At 35.0% G+C, this 24,118-nt stretch overlaps 1 protein-coding gene across 2 annotated transcripts; it reads left to right on the forward strand.

The window, feature by feature from the left end:
* The first annotated feature begins 2,689 nt into the window (after positions 1 to 2,689).
* LOC122038647 ((S)-coclaurine N-methyltransferase-like) lies at positions 2,690 to 24,102 on the forward strand. 2 transcript variants are annotated; one of them, XM_042598486.1, is made up of 8 exons: positions 2,690 to 2,984; positions 3,754 to 3,862; positions 8,238 to 8,462; positions 8,649 to 8,748; positions 8,811 to 8,921; positions 9,184 to 9,267; positions 14,686 to 14,744; positions 23,770 to 24,102. In XM_042598486.1, exons 1-8 carry the CDS (start codon positions 2,798 to 2,800, stop codon positions 23,960 to 23,962), a joined length of 1,068 nt encoding a protein of 355 aa, XP_042454420.1. In that variant the 5' UTR covers positions 2,690 to 2,797; the 3' UTR covers positions 23,963 to 24,102. The 2 variants fall into 2 exon arrangements, with proteins under 2 accessions (XP_042454420.1, XP_042454421.1); XM_042598487.1 differs by lacking the exon at positions 23,770 to 24,102 and adding an exon at positions 14,930 to 15,372.
* The last annotated feature ends 16 nt before the right edge of the window (positions 24,103 to 24,118 follow it).

Genomic DNA, 24,118 nt, shown 5'->3' on the forward strand with positions numbered 1-24,118 from the left:
CATGTCGGACTAAGTCCACCTGCAGGGTTTAACATGACCATCCTTATGAGCTCCTCTTGGGGACATTCTCAACCTAGATTACTAGGACACCGTTTCCTTCTATAATCAACAACACACACTATAAGTGATATCATTTCCCAACTTATCGGGCTTATTGATTTATCGAACTAAATCTCACCCATTGATAAATTAAAGAAATAAATATAAAATATATGTGCTTGTTATTATATTAGGATTAAGAGCACACACTTCCATAATAACTGAGGTCTATGTCCCTTTATAAAGTCAGTATAAAAGAGACGACCTCTAATGGTCCTACTCAATACACTCTAAGTGTACTAGTGTAATTATATAGTCAAGACAAAGTAATACCTAATTACACTACGATCTTCCAATGGTTTGTTCCTTTCCATCTTGATCGTGAGCTACTGTTTATAATTTATAAGGTACTGATAACATGATCATCTATGTGTGACACCACACACCATGTTATCTACAATATAAATTAATTGAACAACTACATTTATCATAAATATAGATATTTGACCAATGTGATTCTTATTTCTAGATAAATGTTTATACCAAAAGCTTAGGCTTTTAGTATACATCCTAACAATCTCCCACTTATACTAAAAATCTAAGCTGCCTTATCTGCTGCCATACATCTGAATCAAACCTTCAACACGCCTATAAAAAACTCTTGCCTTAAGAGCCTTAGTGAAAGGATCTTCCAGGTTATCACTTGATGTAATCTAAGCAGCAACAACTTCTCCTCGTTATACGATTTCTTGTATTGGGTAGTACTTGCGCTCTATTGTGTTTTACTTGCCTTATGGACTTATGGTTTCTTCGAGTTTGCAACTGCACCGCTATTATTACAATAAATTGTAATAATCTTTGGACAAACCAGAAATCATATCTAAGTCCATCTTGAGGTTATTGAGTCATTCAGCTTTTATGGCTACCTCAGAGGCTGTCATATATTCAGTTTCTATGGTGGAGTCCGAAAAAGCACCTATGCTTATCACTCTTCCATAGTTATGACTTTACCTCCTAAAGTAATCACAAAACCCCGAGGTTGACTTACTACTGTCCCTATCTAATTAGAAGTCAAAATCCTTGTTATCCACAGGGATCAAATCATCTGCCTTGTAAGCTAGCATATAATCTCTAGTACCTCTAAGGTACTTCAATATATGTTTTACTGCAGACCAATGTCCTTGTCCAGAGTTACTTTGATATCTGCTAATCATGCCCACGACAAAACAGATATCCAGTCTTGTACACAGCATTGCATACATTCGGCTTCCCACAGCCGAAGCATAAGGAACTGCCTTCATGTCCTTTATCTCCTTTGATGTTTTCGGAGACATCTCTTTAGATAAAGATACTCCATGCCTAAAAGGTAAGAAACCTTTCTTAGAGTTCTGCATGCTAAACGAGCAAGGATTGTATGAAGCTCGGGATAAGCATAATATTTTTATGTAATACTCATCTATGAAACTAACAAAATACTTATGTCCTTTCCATTTTAGGGAGCAATCCACATATGTCGGTATGTAATACTTCTAAGATTTCACATAGCAATCGGCTGATATCATTGTAGTTTGATTTTTTTGAATCAAATGCGATGGTTACCTCTAAAAACAATGATGGTTACCATTGTTCTTCATTTTCTTTGTGAAAAAAATGTGAGAAACTTGACATCGATGCCAAATCCTAGGTTTTCTTCTTTATATTTCATGATCAAATATTGTTTTACGCCATTATACTTAAATCTAACGTAAAGCAATCAAAACATCAACGAAAACCCTAATTTTATAGCTATAAGATATATAAAATGACTTTACTCTGATACTATTTTATGAAGATTTCCTAAATATAAATTCAAAATTTTATGAACTCAATAAAATGAAAATATGCACAAGATTTAGTATCATCAAAATTACAGTATAACAAATAAAATTGAAACGATGATGATCAAAATAAAAGTGTCCTGAATGCAACGGAATCGTTGTTGTCTTTATGTTATTCATGAAATTCGGTGAGCAAAGAATGATAAATTAATTTTCCATAGGGATTTGCGTGACGACATCGTACTCTCTTCATCAATGAAAAGCGTACAGATATCAAATTATCCAATCCTATGGGGACTATGCCCAATATATAGTAATGCATCCGATTCAATTATCAATCTATTATTAATAACATAACAGGTTAATATATTCTACACATAAATCTACCTCCAATAATATAAATCCGTAATTAATATTAATTAGATTATTTAATGGATTTGTTCCATAATATTGACATAAATATGTATGTTGAAAAATAACATGTAAGTCCATTCGAGATAAAATCGAATAAGTTAACCATTCTCGAAATTGTTACTTAATCCAAAGGATAAAAAAGGTTATGTAACATTAGAAAGCAGCACGATTTTTACTAAATTAAAAATAAAGCATAAAATCCTGGCTGATTCATAATTCCATTAAATTTATCAATGTTTGTATATTTCAAAACTGGAATATTGTCAAATCAAACAAAATTGCAAGTCACATTACGGGCCAGCGACGCCGTGGTGCTGGTGCAACACCAAAATGGTACAATTCGTAATGTCGTGCCGTGCCCGGAGATTAAAATAGGTGACATGAGTTTATACGATTTATAAGAATTTACGTATCCCCCAAGCCTGAGATTCGACGCCGTGCTAATAATTAATGTATTTCTTACCAACTCAGTTAAGCGTACGGAGGGGCCTGAGATAGCAAGGTGGACGAGACGTAGAGGAGAGAATATGGAGGAGATAGTTCGGATGCCCTGCGAAGCGGCGGTGCGGGCGGCAATGGCGGCACTGGAAAGAAACCTCCTCCCGGATGCATTGGTCAGGAGGCTGACGCGGCTACTCCTCGCAGGCCGCCTCCGCCTCGGCTACCAACCCTCCGCCGAGCTCCAGCTAGCGGAACTCCTCCGGTTCAAGCAGGGTAAGGCTCAAAGCCACGCCTGCTGTCGGCCTAATCACTTCATTTCGTTTTAATCATGTAATTCAGCCGTCGCAAATTTCGAACATTTCCCTAATTTTTTTGATGTTTTGATTTCTAAAATATTCGTTTCTGTTCTTCCCTTCAAGAGAACTTTGAAAATTTGATTTTGTGAAGTAGAATTGTTCAAAAAAAAAAAAAAAAAAATTGATTCTGGTTTGTCAAAGTATGAATTCTATATCATTCAAACTTTCTGCAGTTTAGTGAGGTTTTCTTTTAACTTAACTATAGGTGTAGCATTGGCTCTCTCCATTGTATCTTTCCCGCTTGAGCTAGTGAATTATTATGTTTTTGATCTTGTATTGATTCTATTTCCATCAATACTTTTTACTAGTTTCTTTAGTCATCTCCATTTTCCTTCTCCTAGCACACTTTTAGTGCTCTAGTCTTAGATTCAGAGTTCTGTGTGAAATGTGTTGTCTCCTTGAATATGTATATTTCGAACTATACTATTTTTGTGATGCAATGAACACATCCAAAGTGCAATCTGTTGCAAGAGGCCCTTCCATTCTGGTTGTTGTATTTTTTTTTTTTAACTCAAACCACCCTATTCACGATGGTACTTATTTAAAACTGACCTGATGACTACTCCTGATGACTACTCATACAACCTTTTTGTCTTTCTTAAGTTGCACTGTTTCCACTAATTTACTATGTAAGTTGTTTCATTTGTCAGTTCTGGTAATGTTCTGATCTTGTATATCTTCAACAGCTCTTGAAGATATGCCTATAGCTGTGGAAACTGATAAAGCCAAATCCCAACACTATGAGTTACCCACCTCATTTTTCAAGTTGGTGCTTGGACAGAATTTAAAGTACAGGTTGGCCATTTCTCTAAGCTATAGCTTTTCTACTTCAAATTTAACAAGAAGGCCAATTTTTAAAGCATCAGGGCCACTTGATGTCCTAGGATGATATCAGCAGTAAATCAGAACTAGAATTTTCTGCCTGATGGGGAGTACACCTTCATTGATTTATTCCATTGTTTCTGATACTCTGCTTCTTTGTTTGTTTTTTTTTTTTTTCAAATTTTATGGTTTATCATCCAAAACAGTTTTTTAACTGTCCATTCTCTAAAGTCCTACACTACATGGTGCTAAAGCTGAACAATGATCTTTCTACATATCTAAATGAGTAATACCTTTATTTTAATACTCATTTTAGCTCTATTTATGTCGAAAAATATTTAATGAATTTTTGTTGCTCATCTTCATACTTAGTTGTTTTTTATGTATATATGAATGCATCATGCTTGTCAAAATTAATATCAGTGTTAGATTCAGATGATCAAAGAATGTGTCATCGTATCAAAGTGGTAGCATCGATGAGATTGAATTGTTAAGAAAAAAAACCATAAAAGTAAAGATAAAATAATTCTATATTTGAGATAACAAATCGGTTTTAATCATAATGAGAATGCATATTGTGTTTCGTTAAATACATAATTAGAGAACAAATTTTGAACAACAAATAGTAGAATTAGAAAATTAATAAAATATCATCATAATCACAATTATTATTATTATTACCAGTTTAGTGATATCTGTCTTTGTCATAATATATCAAAATAATTGCTAAGATATATTAGTATAAAGTTATTATTATTCACTAGATTAGTAATATGTAGGGATGGGGTTTTAAGGCTACTATTGATTGAGAGAGGTACTGTATTATTGGCAATAACCTGTGGATTAATAGTAACCAAGAGAGAGGCCGATGAGGTGCTTAGTCTAACTAGTAAGCTTGTAAGCAACTGAAAGGTTGGTTGTCTATAAGGTTGAGTGATTTAAGCCGGAATTCTTGTGAGTGACAAAGACTATCTTTTGCTCAAATTTATTTTAGTTAGTAGGGGGGAATTGGTTAGATCAGCTTAGTTTCACCAAATCAATCTACTTTTACAAGAATTCAATTGATTTTATCTAGTTTCACTCTCAATTTATCTATGTTTCAATTGAGGCTTATATTTGAAAGTAAGCAAACTAAGTAGAAGGGTATTATAGGATTAAAGTTCATTTGAGTAGATCTTGGAATGTTTAAAACATGCATTAAAATTTCATATTGTATCGAGTGGTCCGATCAAAATGCATTATGAAGGATCACAAAACCCCTAGAGAGGGGAGGAGGGGTGAATAGCACGTGTTGCTTTTTCACTTTTTCGAAAATTCATTTCTCTCTTTTCAAAGTATAACCAGTGGAAATAAGAAAACAATCACAACAAGTACACTGTTTTTTTTTTACTTGGTTCACAGCTTGATAGTTGCTAGTCCAAGACCTGCAATCGTTGACCGCTTTTAATGGGCAATCCACTAATGCCCTCCTTCTCAAAAGAGAAGGAGGTTTGTCTCTTACAAAGGATAGAGACCGCTAACAAGTTTACCGACCCTTTTCAAAAAACGAGTATGAAAGACGAAAATGAAAACGATATACCGACAAAAATAATTACACAAGATGAAGTTTGTGTTGTCGGAGCAGCACGACGTCGCAATATCAGAGCTTTGGCACAGAATGGAAGTAGAGAGGCATAGGGAATTGTTGTATGAAGCCTTTGATCGTGACTTGTTTTATAAGACTTTTTGGCTACCTAGTCTATCCCCGGGCATCCCCAGCTTGGCCTTATCATATCCGGTTGCACCACAAATTATCCATCTCCGAGCGCCTGGACACCTTCCGGACACCTGGACTGTTGACGTGGCATGATCCAGACGAAGCTTTATCCGACTCCTTCAGCGCCGACTTTATCCTTTTCTGGATGCCTAGAACCCTTCCGGGGCGCCTGAATGCTGATGTGTGCATACCAATCAGAATGTGTCACCTCATCTAGATGCTAGGCTGAGTTCGGACCATCCATGCTCCTGGACTTGTCTAGTCGCCTGGACCAATCCGGTCTTCTAGAGTTCACTGTTCCGGCCAACTTCTAATTATCAATCCGTCCACCACAATGTTATCACAATAATAATAAAATATTAAGGGGTGACAGTCTTACAACTGTTTTATCTTGACTTTGAACTTCCATTAAAATCGTAGGTCAGATTGACGAAACTCATCCTTACCCACTTCACTTAGGAGAGTTTACTTGGTGCCAAATATCCGGTCATTCTGATCTATTTAGACTTTTGCTCAGCATCTGATCCTATGACCCCAGGGCTTTCTTTGATGTCTGATCCTTGCTTAATCTGTCGACTTGCTAGATGTCTGATCTGCTGACCCATCTAGTCTTTCACCTTTGCCTAGTATTTGCCTAATATCTGATTAACTTGACCTACTAGGACTTTCCTGGTTGTGCTCCCTGCACAATTGATGAACCTACGTCAGATTACAATGAAACTTAATTTTGAACCTTTTGCCAATATCAAAATCATGTTCGATTATTTGATGCTCTATTCATTAACAATCTCCCCTTTTTTATTATGGAAACGCGGTTCAAAGTTAAGGAAAGATAAAGCAATTCAAAAGGTAAATATTAAGAACTTTTCAAAAACAACTCCCCTTTAACTTAACCTCTCTCCTTGAAATTAATGTCTTTGAAAATACTTAACTTTTTCAAAACAGAAAACTTAACTTTTAACCTTATCCTCTCCCCCTTTGACATATATAAATAATAAAGAAGACCAAAACATCATAAAACATATGAAGGGCAAGTTCAAAATATTTTCAAAAGATAAAAATATTTAAGTGTGTGGTAACAATTTTTGAAAAAGCATTGTAAGCACACTTTAAAAATAATATTTAAAACAGATATTTTCAAATGCATGGGACTTTTCAACAAGTTTCATGGCTTTTAAAACACTTAGCATGATTGAATGTTTCAAAAAGGTTTTATAATCATTTTCTAAGTACTCAAGGTATTTGGCATAAATTTTCTAAGTACTTGAAGATATTAGTTTTAATTTTTTTCTAAGTATTCAAAAATACTAAAAAAAAACTTAGAGAAAATAATTTTCAGAAATATTTTCAAGTCAAAAAGAATGTTTCAAAAATTATCTTTTTCAAAATATTTTTCAAGTAGAAGGATTTTCAAGATGATATTTTGAAATTTTAAGTAAAAAAGAAAACATGTTTTGAAATTCTAAATAGAATTTTAAAAGAATTTTGAAAACTATTTGTCAGTAAGACTATTTTTTCAAACAGATTTTTCAGTTTGGAAGCAAGCTTTTTCAAAAATATGTATGAGAATAAAATTTTCAAAATATTTATAAGTAAGAATAGATTTTTCAAAACATGAACCTTGAAAGAACATATTAGGCTTAATTAAACAATTAAACCTAAGAAAATACAATTTTGATAAAATATTAAGCAAGATTAATTGGGTCCTTATACCCCAATTTTGATACATTTGATACCCCAATGCATGCCCTGAGGCATGATTCAGTGGTAAGTGCTTGTGATAAGGTTGTGCACTTGCCACTTGGATTTCCCCGCTTTACGTTACTTCCAATGGTAGTGGGTGGCTTGGGGAGACCGTTAATACGGCGGTTCCACATTTTTCTATATTCCAATATAATGCATGCTACAACACTAGTTGAGATGTAATGCATGCTACAACACTAGTTGAGATGAATTAAAATAATCTTGTTAGTTTTTTATAACTTACGTCCACACAAGATAAAACTCCATTTTAAATAAAACACAATGTCTGTGCTTAAGTATATAGTTGACTTTTTTTCTTCATGCCCTTCCTCCCACCTTCAATTTGCTGCTAGTTCTATTTGTCGAAATATTAGTTCGACATCAAAATAATATCATTTTAGTTAAAAACTAAGATTTTGAACCTTGTTCTAAAGCATGCCTAGTATTCGCATGACATGATGCCAAAATCTTATCTGTCCATCTTAGATCAAATTCCAGCGTAGATCAATATTTTAAATTTGATTTGATTAAAAAAAAAAGACAGCTCGGTGCACGGGGAAGGATCAATATTTTAAACTTGATTTGATATATCCATATTATTTATCAAACATGAATCCCCCACATAGATAATGTGAAGGTCAAGTCAAACTTAGACAATTAGTTCTGGATAGAGATCTCACCAGTATCTGATCTTCTAGTCCTCTATTCTTTATCTTCCCCTCCTTTAATGTGGTCACACACCTTACAGAACTGGTTGATAATATTTAAATTTGATCCCTTTTTTTTTTATTTACTTAGATGTTTATTCTTTTATGTTGCTAGAGATTCTAAATTCCTAATTGGTTGCAGCTGTTGTTACTTCAAGGACAAAACAAGCAGATTGGAAGATGCCGAAAATGCAATGTTAGAATTGTACTGTGAAAGAGCTCAACTGAAAGATGGCCAAAAAATTCTTGACATAGGATGTGGCTGGGGTTCCGTTTCAATATATGTTGCAAAGAAATACAAAAACTGCATGGTCACAGGAATATGCAACTCATCTACTCAGAAAGCTTACATAGAAGAGCAGTGTAGGTAAGCTCCTCCCTTTTTTTTTTTTGCTCTACTTGTTTTCTATTGATTTTCATCTCTAATTTGAAATTCTCAGTTTCCATTGATTTGATAGGTTAATGTCATTTCTAAAGTAATGAAAGTATATTGTATGAATTGTATGCATAGTTTTGTGCATGAAAGTTGAAATTTACACCAAACTATCTTTAGGCACCTTGAGCTCCCCAATGTAGAAATTATTGTTGCTGACATCAGCAATTTTGAAATGGAGGCTTCATTCGACCGAATTGTCTCAATAGGAATGTTTGAGGTAATCTAACTCATTTCCTTTTCCCCATCGAAACTAGTTAATTGTTGCATTAATTATTGCAGCATATGAAGAACTACAAGGAACTTCTTAAGAAGATATCATTGTGGATGAAGGAAGATAGCTTGTTTTTGATGCAACACTTTTGTCATAAAACATTTGCTTATCACTTTGAGGTACTCTTTACTCCTTTTTGTGCACTAGTTGGTGTTTGTTTCCCCATTATGAGATGACTAGTCTTTGAGGATTATCAAATAATACTCCACAGTAAATCAAATTCCTACACATGTTTATTTCATCTTTTTCATGTTTGTATATTTTTGGTTTCTTAATCACATGAAAGAACCATTTGCTTTGTGTTGCTGCTGAGTACTATTTGCATTCTAATTTTTTGTTGTCGCCTTCATGTCATGTCCTGAATATTCCCTCTTAACTCAGGATAAAAATGAAGCTGACTGGATTACAAGATACTTCTTCACTGGAGGAACCATGCCTTCAGCAAATCTACTTCTCTATTTTCAGGTGCCAACCACTCACCTAATTCTCAAAACATCAATGGGTAGGAAACTAGTAAAATGTCATGTGCATTGCATATTAATAGAATTTAAGAAATTTGCCTTGTAAATAGTAAATGACCACAGGCAAAGACGATAAATTAATACCATGCTGCACAATTTTAGCATATTTAAAATATTAGATGCAACTTAGTTTAAGATATCCCTAGTCTTATGTCTAAGTTTTAGAAGTATTTGTCTTAAGGAATAATACATGTTTTGTATTTCTAATGGATAATACAATATTTTCTCTCACAACTTCGTATCATAATGAGATTTTTTATCCCTCTTCAATTCCCTCAAGAGGAGGCTGCAAATTTAATATGGCACCATGACCTCCCCTTCATAAAACCTATTTTTCTTTCCTCTTCAACCTTTCCCCTTCACCATTATAGAATCTTATTTTCCAAAATTTTGTTTTTTCTCTTCTAGGTTTGGTACTCCTTTTGCTTGTACACAACATCAACAACTTAAAAATTGCAAGAGTCCTTAGAGAGCAAGAAACCAAATTCCTTGATAGTGGTGTTCCTCCATTGCAGCAAATCCTATTGAAAAATTGGTTTGGTGACCATTAGGGATAAGACGGCTATTTCGCGAGTAGACTGTCGTAAATCAATTTCTTGAGTGAATGAGAAATTAATGTTTAATGAAGGATTACTCCGGTATAATCGGACGGAAAATTGATTCGTATACGAGTTGATTCATGGATGAACGCTAACTTGAGTATGTGGAATTATTGAGGGGTATGAAATTATAATTAATTTCATTGATTAATTTATTAATTGATTAAAAGATTAATCATTGTGATATTAATTAATTGATTAATTAATATTTACAATAAATTAAGTAAATAGTTAATCATATTAATCAATTAAATTAATTATAACGAAAAAGTTTAATGAAAAGGTTTAAGTGAAATGGTTTAAGGGAAAAGACACATCCCATATCCTTTCACCTCTTGGAAGAAATCTTTCACCTCTTGAGAGTAACCCTTCATCCCTATAAAACAAACCTCATTCCTTTCACTCAAATCACTCAATTCTAACTCAATTCTTAAGTTGTGAATTCTCCTCTTGATTTTTGTTCTCTCTCTCCTCTCTTAAGAGTTTTAAGGCTTCAAAAGTTCGACAGGACTCGAATTTGGAGTGCTCCTATTTCGAGACGCAAGTCGTTGTATCTTGGGAGACAATTGCCAATAAATCGTAAGCATCTGGGAGGGGCAATATCATCTTAAGGAAAGAAGGTCCAGCCTTCACCTTGACCTCAATACTCATATCCTTAGGGATGAGTTTACCCAAAGGGGTTGTGTCGATATCCGAAGGGATAACTCGACGACCGACAAGCTTAGGTCGGTAGCGATGATACTAAGAATGGTATATCTCTTACCCGAAGGTGTATTTCGATAACCGAAAGGGGATGTCGAGAGTATAAATGGGATAAGGTCCATATCACCATATACCAAGCTCCGCCAGTTAGAGTCATTGACTCTTCGTCGAGATGACTAACCGGGCCCAACTGTTGGATCTCAATACCGAAGATCAATATACCCATATTTTTCTTCAAGGAAAGATATCCAACAATCTTAAGGCGATATTGACGATTATGGCGACCATGGGTCCCACTCCTACCAGAGAAAAAATTGGAGAAATTCTCCGTAATTGTCTTCAAGTAATGACAGTAAAAGACACTGTATTACTTGAAGAAAATGTATCTTTTAAGGTTACTATCAAAAGATGTCCTAGCACATCTAAAAGTGAATCTCAAGCGATAGGAGAATTACTCGCAAGGAAGAATAGAATTTTCCTATGTGAGAACCATGCCTTAAAAAGGATGGACAACAAAATTATACTATGGGTATAATTATAACAGTGATGGTCAAGGCTTTGTAGGAGTCATTTGACTAGAGTCACAAAGTTGAGGATAGTGAGTTTAAACTATTCAAAAAGAGGGCTAATGAGTCTTCAGATAGAAGATCAAGCCCACTTAGAAAAAAGCTAGACTTGAGTCTAACTCAATAAGACCTTAGTTGAGGTCAAAATAGATGAGTTAGAAGGATTGCATTACATGTGTTGCAAGTGACTAAGAATCAAGTCAAGTGTCTCACGAAGAGTAAATGCAATCATAGTTAGTACTCCAATTAAACAATTACAACTATGGCTCGATAAGATTGGAAGACCAAGAGATGTATACTTTTTGAGTCGACTATCTCTCAAAGAGTAATACAATCTTGGTCAGCACTCCAATCAAGCGACGCAGCTTTGGCTTGATAAGATGGGAAGATAAAGGGATGTATACTTCTTGAGTCGAGTGTCTCTCGAAGAGTAATACAATCTTAGTTAGCACTCTAATCAGACGACCACAACTTTGGCTCGATAAGATTGGAAGACCAAGGGAAGTATACTTCTTGAGTCAGGTATATCTCGAAAAATAATACAATCCTAGTTAGCACTCTAATCAGATGACCGCAGCTTTGGCTCAATAAGGTTGGAAGACCAAGAGATGTATATTTCTTGAGTCGAGTGTCTCTCGAAGAGTAAATACAATCTTGGTCAGCACTCCGATCGGATGACCACAAACTTAGTTCGATAAGATTGGAATACCAAGGGATGTATACCTCTTTCCTGGTCAACACTCCAAGTAGACGATCATAGCTCTAGCTCAGTGAAATTAGAAGACCAAGTGATGCATACTAGATTGAGCACTTTTTTGACAACAAGTGTAATCGTGATCATCATCCTGATTAGACAACTGCAGTTTTAACTCGGTGAAATCAGAAGATTGGAATTATAGAGACTTGCTTTTAAGTAAGATTGAGGCCCTTGAAGTGTTTTATAAACACCAGAAATGTGGTTGGAAAAATGAAGTAAGCAAGATCATCCATGGTGATTGAGGGAGAGAATGTAGGATATTGCTCAAGGAATGTTTCTCAAGGAAGAACAACATTCTGATAATTAACTATATCACATTTACCTCAATTCAACAATGATGGCTTAAACATTGAGGAGATGATAAAAGCTATGCTGATAAGTTTTAGATTTATCCTGAAAATTGTGGGGGAAATTATCCTCTCGGTAAACCACAAGCCTCAGTGAGATAGAAATGAAAAATCTCTATAAGACATTGAAAGGTCATGAACCTTCTAATGTAGGGATTAACCATTGTGCCAATATATATGATACATTATGGTATCTAAGAAATTATGAGGACACTAGTGTAAAATGGTAAGTTTTGAAATGACTTAATACCATTAAATCAGTAGATCTCTAGTGGTAAAATCTCCATTAAATATGGAAAATTGTGCGGATTTGCTAGGCTTACCTAGAGATCAATTATATTGCATGTCTAGGGGAATGAGTCTAAAACTCAACATTTAAATTGAGTAGTGGTAACCCAACCATATTGACTGGAGATCCCAAGATCATGGTTCAAAAAGGACAACTAAGCTATAAGATTCGAGGCACCTAGGAGTAATTACTCCAACTCATTCCTAGAGACAAAAGGCGCAACCTGTGAAATGAGTAAAGGATGAACAAAAGTTCTTAATGATTCCTATATTATACCGTAAAGGGTATAATAGGGTATTGCATAATACTCTTAATAGGAGATCACCTATATAAGTGTGAAGACAGGCCGCTTCAATGAAACACTTATGAATCCCAAGCTTTGTCCACGGTCAAAACGGACACGATAGAGAACTAGTAAAAACCTAAGGGCTATTGTGTGGATATGATTGTCTCGGTTTACATCAACAACTGAACAATTCAAGACATAGTTAATTGGGCAGCCAAATAAATTCGATCGTATTCCACTCCGGAAGGTTCAAAGCCACAAGCTACCTTTCCTGATACAATAGTCTTCTGATGAAACTCTTGTTTGAGATTTGAAACTTATCCATAATTTCCATTCATGTGGGAGATTGTTGGAAAATTGGTTTGATGACCATTAGGGATAAGACGGTTATTTCACGAGTAGACCGTTGTAAACTAATTTCTCGAGTGAATGAGAAATTAATGTTTAATGAAGGGTTGCTCCGGTATGATCGGATGAAAATTTGATTCGTATACGAGTTGATTCATGGATGAACGCTAACTTGAGTATGTGGAATTATTGAGGGGTATAAAATTATAATTAATTTCATTGATTAATTTATTGATTGATTAAAAGATTAATCATTGTGATATTAATTAATTGATTAATTCATATTTACAATATCTTAAGTAAATAGTTAATCATATTAATCAATTAAATTAATTATAATGAAAAGGTTTAAGTGAAAAGGTTTAAGGAAAAAGACACATCCCATATCCTTTCACCTCTTGGAAAAAACCTTTTACCTCTTGAGAGTAACCCTTCATCCCTATAAAACAAATCTTATTCCTTCCACTCAAATCACTCAATTCTAACTCAATTCTTAAGTTGTGAATTCTCCTCTTGATTTCTATTCTCCCTCTCCTCTCTTAAAAGTTTCAAGGCTTCAAAAGTTCAACAGGGCTCGAAATTTGGAGTGCTTCTATTTCGAGACGCAAGTCGTTGTATCTTGGGCGGGGCAATATCGTCTTAAGGAAAGAAGGTCTAGCCTTCACCTCGACCTCAATACTCTTATCCTTAGGGATGAGTTTACCCAAAGGGGTTGTGTCGATATCCGAAGGGATAACTCGACTACCGACAAGATTATGTCGGTAGCGACGATACCAAGAATGGTATGTCTCTTATCCGAAGGGGTACTTCGATAATCGAAAGGAAATGTCGAGAGTATAAATGGGACAAGGTCCACATCGCCATACCAAGCTCCACCGGTTAAAATCATTGACTCATCGTCGAGATGACTAACCAGGCTTAACTGTTGGATCTCAATATCGAAGATCAATATACCCATATTTTTCTTTTGAGGAAAGATATCCAACAAATCCTCAATTGAAATGCCACACATCATAGCATCTTCCTCGATTATCTTCAATATGGACTTCTTCACTATGACAGATATGACAGAGTCATCCCCTAGTGATGTTTCAACATGGATTTCCTCTATCAAATTGTAGGAGTTCAAAATAGGTTTTTTTTTTCTCTCATTATAATTAGTTATGTCTAAGAGATGTTACTATATGAAATGCCCCATAATTTCCCTTCATAGTTATAGTAATTCGATTGCTTTTACCGACACAAACAGTAGGATCAGAATTGTTGGTCCACCTACACTCAAAAGATAGAATTTTATCCAGTGTAGAAACATGGTTAATTTGACTAGAAAAACATTAATCATCCTACAATGCTAAAATCTTAAGTTGCAGCCATTACCAATTAATAACAGGAATGGAATTTTGATCACATACTATATAACTGACCCAAGGATAACTTATAACGTTTTAACCTTTATCTCACTTTGTAGGATGATGTTAATGTGCTAAACCATTGGCTCGTCAATGGGTCACATTATGCAAGGACAAGGTAAGGTTAAGCTTAAAACTTTGATTTCGCTATTCTTTTGAAAGCAAGCAAGATACTGTGCATGTAATACTATGAGCCTTTGCCCACTATCATTCAAGAAATTATTAAATATTCATACTCAAAATGGCTGTCATTATTTTTGGATTTTAGTTCAACAGCTCATTTTCTAATCTCTGACTTCATAGTTTATCTCTGACTTCACATCCTGGGAAGGCCCATTTGGGAATGCCTGATTAGATGTTGACCTCATGTCATGGAAGCGAAAATGGTGCTGATTAATTATTAAAACCAAGACTAATGTCTGGAATAAATATTTGGATATATCTAGTGATCCAGAATCAAGAATAATGACTATTATATGTCTACTCAGAAGATTGATTCCCTTATATGCAGTACAATATATGGAAGTGCTGAATGTTTAACGATGAGCCTATATAAATAGGGAATTTCTGTTTGCATGTTTTTCATTTTCTTTGAGCCAGACATTGTAGGCGATCACCTGAAATTTGACAAACATTTTAAGTGGTGTAATTTGACAATGATGCGACAAAGAGTACCAATGTTCAAGCCAGGTTTGTACAAGTGTTCATGAGTCCATCTCTTAAATAAATTTACTCGCTTGTCATTAGTAAAGTGTTTTGAATGATTAGTATAGAGAAATGATGCATAAGACTCAATAAGTTCTTCTTGACCCACTTATTATTTGTCTTGAAGCTCTAATGATTAGTATGGAAGTGCTGAAAGTTATCGAAGGTCTGTTTCTCTTCTTACAGCAAGAGCTTCCATCTCCCTTATTTTTCCATCTTCTCCGATTTGATCACATACTGCGGAACGGTTCACAACAAATTTTGCGGCGCCTGGATTAATTTCAGGTGCCTCGATTTGTTTTTTTTTTTTAATTTTTAGTCGGGCCCTTGGATTTTATCCAGGCGTCCGTCTCTTTTTTTATTATTTAAAACATCCCAAATACGTATATTATACCTTGCGAGTACCTAAAATTATTTATCTTGAACACTATAACCCAAGAGGGAAGCCTGCACCCTAGAGGAAAATCTTATTAGCACCCATTATAACCCAATCCCTAAATTTTAAAATTTTAAACTCTAAATACATATAATATACCCCGTGAGCATTTAAAGTTTTTAATCTTGAACACTATAACTCAAAAGGAAAGTCTGAACCCTAGAGAGAAAATCTTATTGATTCAAACCTGTTATAACCCAACTCCTAAATTCTAAAATTTTAAACTCTAAATATATATAATATACCCCGTGAGCATTTAAAATTTTTAATCTTGAACACTATAACTCAAAAGGAAAGTCTGAACCCTAGAGAAAAAATCTTATTGACTCAAACCTGTTATAACCCAACTCCTAAATTCTAAAATTTTGAACCCTAAATATATATAATATACCCCAAAACAAAAAATTAAAAATTAAAAAACAAACTTACGAGAAGAATCCAGGCGCCTAGACTCATTCACACACGGGCACCTAGATCAATTCCGAGCACCTAGATCAATTTCAGGCGCCTAGATCAATTCCGAGCACTCCGAGTCCAGTCCGGATGAGTCCGCAGGATAAGGTCCGCAAGATATCAAAATTTTATATTAATAATGTTTCCCTAAGGACCTTACCGCGCATACTCCGTCCAAACCTCAAACATTTTTTCGGTTTGAATATTTTTTTTCTCTTAATACTATAATCCAACCTCTAAACCCTAAGGGTGTGTTTGGTTGGGGATTATCATTGATAATCTTGGTTATCCATCCAAGGTTATCAACGAAAACCCTGTTTAGTTTAGGTAATCGATGATTCCCGAGTAATGTTTCATGCCCGACACGTTAGCAAAAGGGGCATGCAATCCGGAATCGGAAAATCTCGAAAAATTGAGGTTTTTCTTGATTTTGGGATTAACGAATTTTTTTTACCAAAATACCCTCGAATAAAAGAAAAATGTGATAAAAAATGTAAAGAAAAAATATAAAATATAAAAATAAAATAAAAAACTTTAAAATATTAAAAAAAAAAGTAAAAAATAGAAAAAACATAAAAAAATTTTAAAATAATAAAAAGGGGGGAAAATAAAAAACATAAAAAATAGAAAAATAGAAAATAGAAAAAAATAAAAAAATAAAAAAACAAAAAAAATAGAAAATGTAAAAAATTTTAAAAATATATAAAAAAATAAAAAAATAGAAAAATAGAAAGAAACATAAAAAATTAATAAAAAATAAAAAATTTTAAAAATACACATAAAAATAATGAAAAACGTGAAAAAGAAAAAATAAAAAAATGTAGAGTTTAAAATAATAATAATATATGGTTGGTTCTATAACTAAAGGTAATCTAGTAAAATATTAAACTAGGTTATTCATTAAAACCTTCAAACAAACAAGTTTTTGTTGCATTACCTAGGTTGAATTAAACAACATTTGGTTATGTTTTATTCCCTATAAGTAATCACATAACTAAGGTTATACATGATAACTTGAATCAAACACACCCTAAAGATAAAATCTCATTGGCATAACCGGGAGCTTAAAAAAAATAAAAAAATATTAAAAAAAGGAAAATTGTGTTTGTAGCAGACGAGTCCGCAAGCCTAGGTTTGTATTTTAACAAATTCGGTATATATATTGTTGGGTGCTTTATTGCTGATGCAAACTGAGTGCAGGTAGAATGTCGGTATACCACCGTTTTCAGCTAAGTCGAGGCTAGAGTTAGACTATATCTCTTTAAGACGAATTTGCTCCGCACACGGTGCTCACGGAATACGGTAATTGTCTCTCAAGATACAACGACTTTTATCTTACGATAGCAGCACTGCAAATCGCAAGACCTCTGAACCGAGGAAGCTTCTTGAACTCTCCAATGCAAGAATGCAATGCTTACTTTGCTTGGAAGGAAGTGAGCGAATGAATGAATGAGTATGTGAGGGACTTTATTTATACATATGAAAGGGTATAACAACCTCTTGGTTCAATTAGATCTCATCCATCCATTTCAAAATGGGTTATGTAGATCGCATCCTTTCCTAAGAGGCATACTACCTTTTCATTAGATGCACCCTTTAATCATCCAAAAGGCATTTAAACCTTTCTGATTATTTTTCCATTTATAATTTCTAACAATCCTCCACATAAATGAAAAATAATGCATGCATGTTTTCACCTAAGGAGAGTTCAATCGATAAGTCCATGCATCGGGAGAGGTAGCTTGTGGCTTTGAACCTTCCATAGTAGAATGCTATCGAGCATACCAGGCTGCGCAGTGAACATTATGTCTTGAACTGCTCAGCTGTTTGTATATACTAAGACAATAACACCCACACAAAGATTTATCTCACTTACTTTGAGTTCTCATGGTTGGTTCCGTTTTGGCCATGGATACCATCTTGGATTCATGAGTGTTTCATTGAAATGGTCAATTTTCACACTCACATAGGGGATACTTCTATTAAGAGTATCCTACCATACTCCACCTTATAAAGGTATAGAAGTTATTAAAAGCATAAGTTTAACCTCACTACATGTGGTAGGACATTACAAGTTCATCCTAGGATTGGGATAGAGATAATGATAATATATCTCGTGTGTTGTAACACAACTTCTGTAACTTCGTTGTCCCATTGAACCAAGATCATGGGATCTCTAGTCAAGGTTGGGTTACCGCTATAGCCGTTTTTAGTTGTAGATTTTTAATCTCATTCCTCTCGATGAGCAGCATACTTGATCTCGACTTAGCCCCTTCGTAAGAGGATCTGCTAAATTATCTTTGGACTTGACATAGTTGATTGTAATCACTCTATTCGAAATCAACTGCCTAATGGTATTGTGTCTACGACGTATATGTCGAGACTTACCATTATACATACTACTATGTGTCATTCCAATCGTCGATTGACTATCACAATGTATAATACGGCGGGCACAGGTTTCGTCCAGCTCGGAATATCTTTCAAGAAATTCTGCAGTCATTCAACTTCTTCAGCTACTTTGTCTAATGCTATAAACTCGGATTCCATAGTTGACCGAGCTATACATGTCTGCTTTGTGGATTTCCAAGATACCGCTCTTCCACCGATTGTGAATACATACCCACTAGTGGATTTTGAATCTTTTGTATCTGATATCCAATTAGCATCACAATATCTCTCTAAGATAGCGGCATACTTTTCGTAATGTAATCCATAGCTTATAGTATATTTCAAATATCTAAGAACTCGCATCAATGCTTTCCAATGGATGTCGTTTGGATTACTCGTAAAACGACTCAGCTTGTTGACCGTACAGGCAATATCTGGACGTGTACAGTTTGTGAGATACATCAAGCTGCCTATTATCCGAGAATATTCCAATTGCGGTATGGACTCACTATGGTTTTTCACTAAGTGTTGACTTAGATCCATAGGTGTTTTTACTATAGAGAGATCGTTCGCATTGAATCTTTTCAATACTGATTATACATAATGGGATTGTGTCAAAACTATCCCATCGGATGTCTTGAGAATTTTAATTCCTAATATAACATCTGCTAGACCCATGTCTTTCATATCGAAATTCTTAGTCAACATTTTCTTTGTACTCATGATTACCTCATGATTACTGCTCATTATAAGCATGTCGTTTACGTATAGACAAATCATTACATGACCTTCAGGTGTATTTTTGACATAAATGCATTTGCCACATTCATTTATTTTGAATTCGTTTGACAGTATTATTTTGTCAAATTTTTCATGTCATTGTTTAGACGCTTGTTTAAGTCCGTATAACGACTTAACAAGTCGACACATTTTTTCCTCTTTTCCTGGATCTACAACCCCCTCGGGTTGCTCCATATAGATTTCTTCTTCCAACTCACCATTTAAGAACGCAGTCTTAACATCCATTTGGTGTATTTCAAGATCATACAGTGCTGCGATGGCTATCAACACTCGTATGGATGTAATCCTTGTCACCGGTAAGTAGGTATCAAAGTAGTCAAGACTTTCCTTTTGCTTGTACCTTTTGGCTACAAGTTTGGCCTTCTACTTGTCAATTGATCCATCAGCTTTATGCTTGTGTTTTAGTATCCACTTACAACCTAATGGTTTGGTATCAGAAGGAAGGTCTACTAGTTCCCAAGTATGGTTATTCATGATGGACTCGATTTCACTATTGACGGTTTCTTTCCACATTGGAGCGTCGGGACTAGAGATAGCTTCACTTAATGTTCTTGGGTCCATTTCCGACATAAAAGTCATGAAGTCTGGCCCGAACGATTTCTCAACTCTAGCTCGTTTTCTTTGACGTGGCTCTTCGCTTTGATTGTCAATAGTCCTTTTACGACAACTAAGTTCAGAAACGTCATTTTCGTTAGAACTTCTATTGTTATCACTTTGAACGTTTCCCTTCTTATTTGGGAATATGTTTTCAAAGAATATCGCATTCCAAGATTCTATGGTTGTTCCCACATGAATATCAGGAATGTTTGACTTGTGAACTATGAATCGATATGCACTATTGTTATGGCCATATCCGACAAATATCGCATCGAACGTTTTAGGTCCGATCTTTACTTGCTTTTACTTACGTACTTCGACTTTTTGTTAAGCACCCCCATACCTTTAGGTATTTGTACGATGACTCGCGACCTTTCCATAGTTCATATGGTGTTTTATCGTTATTCTTTTGAGGGATTTTGTTGAGAATGTGGTTTGCTGATAGTATAGCTTCCCCCCACAAGTTCTGGGGTAAGCCTGAATTTATCAATAAGACATTCATCATTTCTTTTAGTGTCCAATTTTTATGTTCAACAACATCATTTGATTGAGGTGAGTAAGGCGACGTTATTTGATGGATAATGTCAGATTCTGAACAAAACTCATCAAACGGTACACCATATTTTCCTTCTATATCGCTATGAATTATTTTAATTCATTTATCAAGTTGTTTCAACTTCTATTTTATAGGTTCTGAAAGCTTCTAAGGCTTCATCTTTACTTCTTAAAAAAAAGACATAACAGAACCTCGTGCAGTCATCGATAAAAGTAATAAAATACTTTTTACCTCCTCTAGTTTGCATGAATTTTAAGTCACAGATCACTGTGTATTAACTCTAAAGGAGTCGTTGACCTTTCCACCGAATGAAAAGGTAGTCTCGTCATTTTTGCTTCCACGCACACTTCACATTTATGTGTTTCATCAACATTGACGTTTGGTAATAAATTTAACTTGACGAGACGTTTCAGAGTATTATTATTGACATGCCCAAGTCGATCATGCCACAAATTAAAACACTCAACAACATAGCTGGAAGCTTTTATTTTATTACCATCAAATTCACGATGTACAGTCATTACAACCATTTTGAACAAACTATGTTCTAAGTACCCTTTACCTACGAATACACCATTTTTCGTAAATACAAAGTTGTTTGACTGGAACACTGTTTGAAACCGGCCTTAACAAGTGCTGATCCAGAAATTAAGTTTTTCCTGATGTCGAGAATATAGAGCACATCAATGAGCGTTAGCTCTTTCCCAGACATCATTTTCAGAACAACTTTTTCGAGTCCGACAATTGGGGATGTCATGGAATTGCCCATATAGAGCTTTCTTCTACTTATTGGAGTGTACTTGGAGAACATCACCTTATCAGAACAGATATAACGGGTTGCTCCAGTATCGATCCACCACTGCTTCAGGTTATCCACCACAGTGTTGGCTTCAAACACGACCGCAATGAGATCCAATTCCATGTCGTCAGAAGTTACAACTTGGTTCACAGCAACCTTCTGACTCTTGGTTGGTTTCTTCGGGCGTCTGCAATCCTTGGACATGTGTCCTGGCTTTCCGCAGTTGTAGCATGTGCCCTTGAATCTCTTGCCTTGAGCATTCTTTTTGGATTACTTCGACTTTTTGGCTTTTGGCTCAGGCAGGTTGGACATCTCGTCGACTGCCCACTTCGTTCCTCTGGAGTCGGACATCTTTTGATTATCTTCCTCTATTCGTAGCCTCAGGATTAGGTCTTCAAGTCTCATCTCCTTTTGCTTGTGCTTTAGGTAATTTTTGAAATCCTTCCACGACGGAGGGAGTTTCTCGATTACCATGACTACTTTGAACGACTCGTTCAGCTTCATGCCTTCGACATCCAGATCATGCATTATCAGTTGCATTTCTTGGACTTGAGATGTTACGCTCTTATAATCCAGCATTTTGAAATCCAGAAACCGGCCGACGATGAATTTCTTCAACCCGGCGCTTTCAGTTTTGTATTTCTTTTCAAGTGACTCCCCTAGAGATTTTGTCATTTCTATTGAACAATACACGTTATACACGTGTTGTCCAATGCATTGAGAACGTAGTTATGGCACATGAAATCTCTGTGTGACCACGCATCGCATGTAGCCTTACTATCGGAATTACCTTCCGTAGCGGTTAGCGGGTCTTCATGCATAAACCGTACGAGGTTTAATATTGTCAGGTAGAACATCTTCTGCTGCCATCTTTTGAAGTCGGCTCCGTTGAACTTTTCCAGCTTCTCTCCGGTTGGAACGTCATTGATTCCAACCATCAGTTTGCACGAAGAAAATTCATCTTAAAAATATTGGGTGCTTTATTGCTGATGCAAACTGAGCGCAGGCAGAATGCCGGTATACCACCGTTTTCGGCTAAGTTAAGGCTACAATTAGACTCTATCTCTTTAAGACGAATTTGCCCCGCATACGGTGCTCACAGAATACGACAATCGTCTCCTAAGATACAACGACTTTTGTCTTGCGATAGCAGCACTGCAAATCGCAAGACCTCCGAACCAAGGAAACTTTTTGAACTCTCCAATGCAAGAATGCAATGCTTACTTTGCTTGGAAGGAAGTGAGTGAATGAATGAATGAGTATGTGAGGGACTTTATTTATACATATGAAAGGGTATAAGAACCTCTTGGTTCAATTAAATCTCATCCATTCATTTTAAAATGAGTGATGTAGATCGCATCCTTTCCTAAGAGACATACTACCTCTTCATTAGATGTATTTTTTAATCATCCAAAAGACATTTAAACCTTTTTTATTATTTTTTCATTTATAGTTTCTCTCTCTATATATATATATATAAATAAGACACCTGAATTGAATCTAAATGACTCGATTAATTCAATAGTTTTTTTAAATGTTTTTTTAGCTCCGGGATTAAGCCAAATAGATTTTACCTTTAGGGTTTTGGAATTGGGTAATAGTCTTCAAGTTAAAAAAAATTTAAAACTAAAAAAATTAGGTGCTCATGATGTATATATTTAGGATGCCTAATAATATTTTTTTTATTTATTTTTTTAGTTCTTTTGTTAAGTGAATTAGATTTTAATTTTAAGAAGGATTGAATTATATTCTTCAAGCTAAAAAAATTTAAAATTAAAAAATTTTAGATATATAGAAAAAGGAAAAAGAAAGTTAATCGAAAACGGCCATCTAACCTGAGCTTGACAGCGCAATTGCATTGATCGAACTGTAGTCCAAATTAAAGATGACGGCAACCCTTTAAACTGGCACTCAAACTGGTAAAACCTATTTGGGAGGGCCGGGCTAAGGATTTATATAAAAGGGCAGTGATAGTCCCAAACTAATACACACTAAATATTGCACGATTTAAACTCTCTGAGTGCTTTAGTGCTTGATTCTGAGAGTTGTCTAGGAGTGCCAGCTTGGGGATTTCATGGTGGGCATTGCATTCTGGAGGTAGATTTTATATATTTCTGCTCAGCCCTATTTAACATCCTTTAGTTGCAGTTTTTATTTTTCCAACTATTCTCTGTGTTTACTATCATTGGCTTCATCCGTTTCGACTTTTCTACAATGACATTATATGATTTCTACCAAGCTGCAAACTTGGTTGTTGTAATGACACATTTTGATCCTTGAAGTATCAATGCACAAGTGTTAATTCACCAATAGTTCATTTGCGTAAGGTGATTATAAGATCAAAATACAGTGAACTAGTTCTTCATATTTGCGTTTCTTAATATAAAAAAAACATTTATTTACAGCGAACAGTGGCTTAAAAGAATGGACTGCAATTTGAATTCTATAAGACCAATTTTTGAAGCTACTTACGGCAAGGACTCAGCTACCAAATGGACGGCATATTGGAGGACCTTCTTCATCTCAGTCGCGGAGCTTTTTGGATATAACAACGGGGACGAGTGGATGGTCGCACTCTATCTGTTTAAGAAAAAATAATCTCTCTTTTTTATAATTATAACCGGAGGTTGCATGGTTTTGCAGACGTCTTATATATGTTCTATTCATTGATAATTAACTTACGTAAAATGTAAGCGTAAAATATCTGCTTTGAAATCAATTATCATTTAAAATATCAATTACAAGTTTTACAAT

The sequence above is a fragment of the Zingiber officinale genome, chromosome 1A (assembly GCF_018446385.1).
Source record: "Zingiber officinale cultivar Zhangliang chromosome 1A, Zo_v1.1, whole genome shotgun sequence".
NCBI lineage: Eukaryota > Viridiplantae > Streptophyta > Magnoliopsida > Zingiberales > Zingiberaceae > Zingiber > Zingiber officinale.